This window comes from Haematobia irritans, chromosome 3 (assembly GCF_050003625.1).
Source record: "Haematobia irritans isolate KBUSLIRL chromosome 3, ASM5000362v1, whole genome shotgun sequence".
Lineage (NCBI taxonomy): Eukaryota > Metazoa > Arthropoda > Insecta > Diptera > Muscidae > Haematobia > Haematobia irritans.
In genome coordinates, this window is record NC_134399.1 from 48,698,196 (window position 1) to 48,707,046 (window position 8,851).

The following is an 8,851-nucleotide window of genomic DNA, read 5'->3' on the forward strand; positions in this document are numbered from 1 at the left end:
TTGATCAACATTTGCAAACATCAATATGTGGAGTACTAACGGAATTTTGGAAACTGGAAGAAGTCGATAATACACAGAAGCAATTATCGATATATGACGCACAGTGTGAAGCCCACTTTAATCAGCATACTGGACGTGACAAAGAAGGAAGATTCATCGTACGGCTCCCGTTTTGTGCCGAACCAAGCTCTTTAGGAGAGTCACACAGTCTCGCTTTCAACCGTTTCCTATCATTGGAACGGCGACTATCCAAAGACATTACTTTAAAACAACAATAAATACAGTTTATGAAGGAATACGAAGTACTAGGCCATATGACTAAAGTCAACATAGACAATGTGACAGGAGCAAAATATTTTATTCCCCACCACTGCGTCCTACGACCTGAAAGCAGCACCACTAAACTCCGAGTAGTATTCGATGCTTCAACAAAAACATCCTCTGGAAAGTCACTGAACGATGTTTTATATACTGGCCCAACTCTACAGAATGGTCTGTTTGCTATTCTGCTACGCTTCAGATTGCCACGTTTCGTGTTTACCACAGACATAGGAAAAATGTTTCGTCAAATACTGATACATCCTAGAGACAGATCATATCAGATTATCCTGTGGCGGAACAATACCACCGAACCTATCAACTACTTCACATTAAATACCGTAACATACGGAACCCGACCAGCCCCCTATCTGGCAATAAGATGCTTGAAAGAAATAAGCAGGGAAAATAAGATGCATTTTCCTTTAGCAGCCAGTTTTTTGGAAAAGAACTTCTATGTGGATGATGGCCTGGGCGGAGCAGACAGCTTGAATACAGCTTTGGAAATCCAGCGCCAACTGCAACAAGTCATGGCGCAATACGGATTTAATTTACGAAAGTGGAGTGCCAATCATATCCATCTGCTTCATAACATTCCGGAGTGCGACCAAGAAGTTAGCCTGGACTTCAGCACAGATGACACCAATTATACCAACACTTTGGGATTGGCCTGGTTACCCAAAGCTGACCAACTTAAAGTAAAGGTCAACCTAGCGCCAATCAAGTCAGTGACCAAGAGGACGGTCACTTCAGATCTTGCACGTATTTTCGACCCACTAGGTTTGCTATCTCCTGTAGTCGTCAGGGCAAAAATCTTTGTCCAAGAACTGTGGAATCTAAATCTTTCATGGGATGAAGCTGTACCTTCAGAATTCGACTATCGATGGCGAAACTGTAGAGAGAGCCTCAAGTCACTTGAAACCTTTCCCGTTCACCGACATGTCTATAAGAGACATATTTCTCAAAGCACTCAGCTCCACATCTTCAGCGACGCATCAGAAAAGGCATACGGGGCAGCAGTATACATTAGAACAATCTTACCGAATAAGATTATACTTGTAAACCTCCTTTGTGCGAAATCCCGAGTAGCACCCCTTAAACAACAAACACTTCCAAGACTAGAATTGTGCGCTGCACAGCTGGGAGCCAACTTGGCGGTTAAAGTTAAGAGCGATTTAGACATGATGACAACACCCACTTACTACTGGACTGATTCCACAATAGTGTTAAATTGGATCAACTCAAGATCATCCTCCTTTCACACCTTTGTCGCTAATCGTATTGCTTCAATTCAAGACAACACGACTCCTGAACAATGGAGACACGTTAGTTCCAAGGATAACCCGGCAGATATCATATCTAGGGGATCAGACCCACATCAGTTGAAACAAACGACTCAATGGATGCTTGGACCATTCTTTCTTCACGGAGACGAGAAACATTGGCCTCCTGCGTTTCTACCTTCTCCTGATTCGATTAGCACTGAACGAAAGCAGAACCTCCACACCCTAATGTTGGCCGTTGATGCAGAAAACTTCTTGTACAAAATAAATCACAGGAATTCCTTGAAGACACTCTAACGAATTGTTGCTTATGTTCTGAGATTTATTAAAAATTCCAAAACCCGTAAAGAAAACCGACAAAACAGGCCAACCCTCACTCCCTTTGAACTTCACGATTCTCTTATTGTCATAGTTCGTATCGCACAGCATTCTAACTTCAAAGAATACATTTTACAACTGGAGAAGCATAGAGAACTTAAAGGCTCAAGTCAAATCAAAAGTTTGTCGCCGTTCTTGGACGAACATACAGTTTTAAGAGTTGGAGGTAGACTAGAAGAATCGACTTTGAGTTTTAATGCCAAATATCCCATGCTTTTGCCATTCAATGACCCAATAAGTCGACTAATCTTCGAATCGTTACATAAGGAAAATAAGCATTGCGGACCTACCGCACTCCTTGCTACGGTGAGACAACGCTTCTGGCCCATCAAAGGAAAGCATTTGGCTCGTGAAACTGTTCACAAATGTATTCAATGTGCAAGATCAAAACCAAAGCTTCTGAAACAAATTATGGGAAATTTGCCAGAAACAAGAGTAACGCCTGCAAGGCCCTTCATAAACGCAGGGGTAGATTATTGCGGACCAATCTGGGTACATTTCAAAACAAGAGGAAAACGACCTCAGAAAGCATATCTTGCGATATTTTGCTGCTTTTCAACAAAAGCAGTTCATCTAGAACTTGTAACGGACCTTACAACCGATGCCTTTATTGGGGCGTTGAAAAGATTCATTGGTCGAAGGGGCCATTGCCAAAACCTATATTATGATAACGCACCAACTTCGTGGGAGCAAAAAATCAACTCGCAGAGCTGTCAACCTCGTTATTCTCAACGACAGCTCAAGAAAAAATACAACGAGAATGCGCAACTAGAAGCATTACTTTCCACTTTATACCTCCGCGATCTCCTCATTTCGGTGGACTTTGAGAAGCAGCTGTAAAATCCGCTAAAGGTCTTCTGATAAAGGAAATATCGAGTGCATCCCTGACTTATGAAGAAATGGAGACCATTGTCATAGAGGTTGAAGCGATACTAAACTCTAGGCCAATAGCACCACTACCAAATAATCCTAATGACGCTGCTGCATTGACTCCGGGCCATTTTTTGATTGGAGAACCCCTAACTGCTCAAGTAGACGTCACAGCCCAAGCAACATCATCAACTTTGGCAAAACGATGGGAGTTAGTATCCCGAATAAAACACCAATTCTGGAAAAGATGGTCCCAGGAATATCTCAATGAACTTCAGCAGCGTAATAAATGGCAAACTGCATCTCAAAATCTGCAATTGGGCACTATAGTCGCAATTAAAGATAACTTGCCTGTCATGAACTGGCGACTTGGTAAAGACATTGAAACTTATCCAGGGTCAGATGGTCTGGTCAGGACAGCCGCAGTAAAAACCTCAAGCGGTATCATTAAGCGAGCCATCCACCTACTCGCTCCTCTCCCTCTAGAACAACCTAACGACGAAAAAGGAGATAATTCACTTCCGCTCAGCCGCAGCGCCGCATCTAGCGACAAAGATAATGGTTCACCACCTCCAAAACGTGCTAACCTTCCCACAACCAGCATGCTAGTGATTCTAGCATTATTCCTCCCACTAGTGATGTGCCAACAAGTTACCTATACTCCGATTAAAGGCAACCCTGGTATACATTTTGAGTGTATTGGTAACATCAAGCCAATTCTATCAGAATGGAAGCTGCTGATATATTTCGAACTGGCACCTCTTCATAAGGAACTGCAGCTCTTCATCAACGGAACCAATGCCTTAGCGAAAACATGCAATCACTCACACTTCCGCGATCAATGTAGTGGCCTAATAACCCATTTCTACAATATCCAGAAAGATTTGCCAGCCACTCCAGAAAATCTCGGTCTACGGAAGAAACGAGGGGCAATAGATATAGTCGGCAACGTAGCAAATTCATTATTTGGTGTTCTAGACTCAAATTATGCTGAGAAAATGTCAGGAACAATCAATATTATTAAAACTAACGAAGCTCGACTGCAAGGCCTACTGCGGAACCAAACATCATTTCTGGACTCCACCCTTAATCTCATGAAGCAATCTGAAGCTCGGACACAGGAGAGTTTTGAAAAAATAAATTTTAAAATGAGCAGACTCATGAATCTCACAAACAACGAAAATATATACCGCTCTCAACTCATCTTATCGCTCAGTATCCAGTTAATCCTAATTGCAAATAACTTGCAAAAAATGCATGCTTCCATGACGGATTTGTTGGCTGACACTCATCATGGTCGGATCAGCCCGCTTATACTAACTCCACAACAATTTGCTGCCGAGGTAGCTAATATAAAGGCTAACCTACCGCAAGATTTAACACTACCAGTAGTAGATATAATACACTTATATGGCATCGCAACAGCTCATGCCTCAATATCGAACGACCATATCATCTGCACCTTGTTCATTCCATTGTCAAACCAGGATGAATATGACCTATTTTACCTTACACCAGTTCCACAAGTGGTGAATAATACTCTAGTAGCCCTCATGCCGACATCAGAAATGATAGCCTTTAATGCTCATCGTGATCAATAATTTCCAATGGATGACATCAAACTACTTGACTGCAGCTCACTGGATCACAACACCCTTTTATGCCCAAATATCCAAGCAGTTTACCATAAAGGTTCGCCGATTTGTAGCTGCGAAGTCCATCTATTCAATAACGAATCTGACCCTAGCTGCAATATCGAAGTATTATCTAACCACAATGTGTGGTATCAACTGTTCAAGAAAAATCAATGGCTGTTTGCAACTGATTCACAACTAAAATTAAGTACAGTCTGTAATGGTAAAAGCAGTTATCATCCTTTACAGGGTACTGGAATATTAACACTGCCAGCAGGTTGCACAATGAAAAATGAGATGATTACTATCAACAGCCACCAACTATCACATCGACCCTACACCAGTCCAGTTCAGACAATGAGATGTCATTCTTCAATACACCACCTAACATGAAAAATATAACGCAAGCGTTCATTCACCGCTCAAGTTTAGAAGAAATAAATCGTTTGCAGGCAGAAGTGAAGGCACAACTACGTGAAATTCCAACAACCTCAACTTACCATGCAGTTCATAGCCTGACCGTTAGCTACTGTGGATTAGGACTTATTCTAATCGTTGTTGTGATCCTACTAATAAAGTGCATTTTTAAGAAAAGGGCCAACATGCATATATCACCACAGCCTGCTCCAAGATCAACATGGGACATTTCAGTGGACCCATCCTAACTAAAACCTACTACGTAACCGGAATTAGCTTATGCAAGCCTTTCAAAATTATTCACAACCTGATTCAACTCAAAATTATATCGAGTTCAATCAGGATCAAAATAATGTAAAATCGAATGTAATTTGGATGCAAAGCGTTTGGAGCCAAAACGAGGCAAATCAAGACGTAACGAAAACACCATACATAGAGCAAGTCGAATTTACATAACATTCAAAGCATTTTCAAGTAGAAACAGTAAGGGAAGGACTTTAACGGACTTATATTAAATTATTTCGAATTAAATGAAAAGCTAAGATAAAAACTGAAACTAAATTGCTGTTGAATTTTAATAAAATTAGAATAAAAAATTGAGTTAAAAATATTGGCTTGATTTATGATAAAGTTAATTAGTAGGGTGGAATGAACTAAATTAGGCTTGAACTTAAATAAACGAAATTTAAACTAGGATTAAAATTAAAATAAAAAAAATTGAAACTAAAATTAAAATTAATTCGATACACTTGAACTCCGGAGACATTAAATTAAATAATTTTAAACAAAAGTTAAATCCAATTTGGGTAGATTTAATTACAAGCGAATAAATGGGATACTTTCAGCACAACCGAAATTCAGATCATTTGCGATCAATGTCGACACGAGTTCGAATCATAATAAGGCTATAATAATAGGAGAGAATAGATTAATTCAAATTAAATAGGATTAAATTATAAAATGGTATAAACCACATTCAAACAAAGTTCAAGTAATTTTCCTATCCAAATAAAAATTAAAACTCAAACCAAAAGCTTAGGCACAGACGAGTCAAGCTGGACTCAAGTCCAAGTGAAACCGAAACAGGTCGAAATAGAATCAATCAGATAAAAATTCAAATCGAACTGAGTAAAGTCAATTTGAATTGAAATACGACACATTTGAATTCACGGCATTTTCACATCAAATTTATATCACTGTTCAGTATAGATAAATTCAATTTTTATTAAATTGAAACAAACCAAACTCATTTCAAGTGAAACTACACTCATTTATTTAAAATTTGGAAAAAAATTCAATTGGATTCAGTTCAAAAATAGAATTGAGTCAACTTGGATCAATTTCAACTCGAAATTATATCAAATTGCAAACTGAGTAAATTTGACATAAAATCCAAGTTGATTTGAAAATGAAATCAAGTCGAAGTCAAGAGTTTTCAATTCGAGGTAAATAGAAGCTGAATTCAAAGATAACGCTAGCAAAATTCACATGAAATTCACACAAGAGACATTAGAGTAAATTCAATATTTAAGTGATAAGGCTAAGGATTTGAGGAAGATTATCATAAGGATCAAAAAATGGTTGGAAGAAAATGGATAAAAAGAAAGTTAATAGATAGATTTTTCTAACACGAAAGTAAAATTAATTTTAACGTGAAATATAGTAATTTAAATCAAAATTAGGACAATTTCTAATGTATAGCTGCAGAAGTAAAGGGCAATGTAAAGTATAAGGATGAGGGACAACCTGGAATGGTAATGAAATTTGACTTACCAACGGAAATATAACTTTTCATGGTTTCCGGGAAATCTGTGGAACATTTGATGTTTTTGTATATATATACACATATGTATATAGTGTGTCACGTTTTTATTATTTGTTGTTTGGTACAGTTTATTATACCCTTCACCACTACTGTGGTACAGGGTATAATAAGTTTGTGCATTTGTATGTAACGCCAAGAAGGAAAAGTATGAGACCCATCGTTTAGTATACCGATCGTCTTAGAATTAAATTCTGAGTCGATGTAGCGATGTCCGTCTGTCTGTCTGTCTGTCTGTCCGTCTGTCTGTCTGTCCGTCTGTCTGTCTGTCTGTTGATGTATTTTTGTGTGCAAAGTACAGCTCGCAGTTTTAGTCCGATTGTCCTAAAATTTGGTATAGGGCCCTGTTTCGGCTCAAAGACGATCCCTATTGATTTTGGAAAAAATCGGTTCAGATTTAGATATAGCTGCCATATATATTTTTATAATTATAATTATAATTAGCATTGTAGCTATACGTTCCAAATTTGGTTGAAATCGGTTCAGATTTAGATATATCTCCCATATATAGCTTTCGCCCGATTTACACTCATATAACCACAGAGGCCAATTTTTAACTCCGATTTAGTTGAAATTTTGCACAGGGAGTAGAATTAGCATTGTTGCTATGCGTGCCAAATTTGGTTGAAATCGGTTCAGATTTAGATATAGCTCCCATATATAAATATGTTTTTCTGATTTCGACAAAAATTGTCAAAATACCAAAATTTTCTTTGTAAAATCGCCACTGCTTAGTCGAAAAGTAGTAAAAATGACTCTAATTTTCCTAAACTTCTAATACATGCACTGTCAGAAAAATATGTTTTTCATATGTTCCGATATAAACAAAATGTGTTTCGGGCACGATTTTAAACTACAATATATTTAAGTGCGAACATGTAATGTTCCTAAACTAACACTAAATGTTTGGGACATCTATGTTAATATGTTAGAATATATTATGTTTGGGGCATGAATGTTTCATAAAAATCATATGTGTGAATACAAACATATATAAATTTACAAATTTCGAGTAAACATATATATGTTGTGATATTTTATTCAGAGAGCGACAAAAAGAGAGTATAGAGAGAAATAGAGATGGAAACCGGGAGAGTTGACGAAAGAAATCAATATAACACAGCAAAAGAGTCAAAAGAGAACAATTTCTGTGAAACCGCTTGTATGTTGTTTCGGAAAACTGTTTTATGATAAGGCCAAAAATTTGATATGTTTATGTCTAAATATTATTTAATTTGAATAAAGAGAATATACATTCTGAACCAAGAGAATAGACATTTGAAAAACAAACAGCTTATGTTTTCGCCTTGAGAGCAGCATTTTATGTATGTGTGGACATGTGTTTTGTTTATCATTTTGGCATTATGGGCACAATTCTTTTCTTGGTTCGTTAAAAGAAATCAGGGGTCTTCATAAAAATAACGAAAGGGCACTATACTCTTTTTAGAGTTGGGACAGTAAAATGAAATAAGGAGGAAATAGTGAAAAATTACACAGTAAAATGTAAAAAAACAAACTTTAGTTCCTCTTTATTAAAAAGTAGTCCACGAGGAGTTGACGGACACCATCAAATATAAAAGCGGGCATTAAGTTCGAGTTTTACAGCTAAAACAATTTAAAAAGTTTATTTTCTTTAAAATGAATTATTAAAGAAAAATAAAAGGAATTTTATAGCGATGGTGTTAAATGCTAGCAAAAAACTGTTCACTCCTAAATAAATTTATGTTTATATTATAAAATTATGTATGTATGTTTATACTCGACTCCACGTTCTTCTTTTGTTAGTTTTTGAATTCCTTCCAAATTTTAAAGTTTTGTACAAAAACAGTTTTTTATTACAAGATTGTTATTTTTGCAATAAAAAATAATATTTTATCCAAAAATCAGTCAATTTCGTTTATATCAAGCACTGTTACTGACTATAAATCTTTAATAACGCACATTTCGAAGTTTCATTTAAAAAAAATAATATAGTATAAATATAAATGTGTAAATTAAAAAAAAAAAAAAAAAAAAAAAATGTTCGGTCGGAGCAGGGATTGAACCCACGACCCTTTGCATGCAAGGCAGACATGCTAACCACTGCTCCACGTGGCAAACAAATGTATGTTTCTGTTAAATAATGTTAT

The 8,851-nt window shown here is 36.9% G+C and overlaps 1 protein-coding gene across 1 annotated transcript; it reads left to right on the plus strand.

The window, feature by feature from the left end:
- The first annotated feature begins 314 nt into the window (after window positions 1-314).
- Window positions 315-2,819, plus strand: LOC142230910 (uncharacterized). Its single transcript, XM_075301528.1, has 2 exons — window positions 315-1,858; window positions 1,967-2,819. The coding sequence occupies exons 1-2, from the start codon at window positions 315-317 to the stop codon at window positions 2,817-2,819; spliced, it is 2,397 nt and encodes a 798-aa protein (XP_075157643.1).
- Window positions 2,820-8,851: the final 6,032 nt, after the last annotated feature.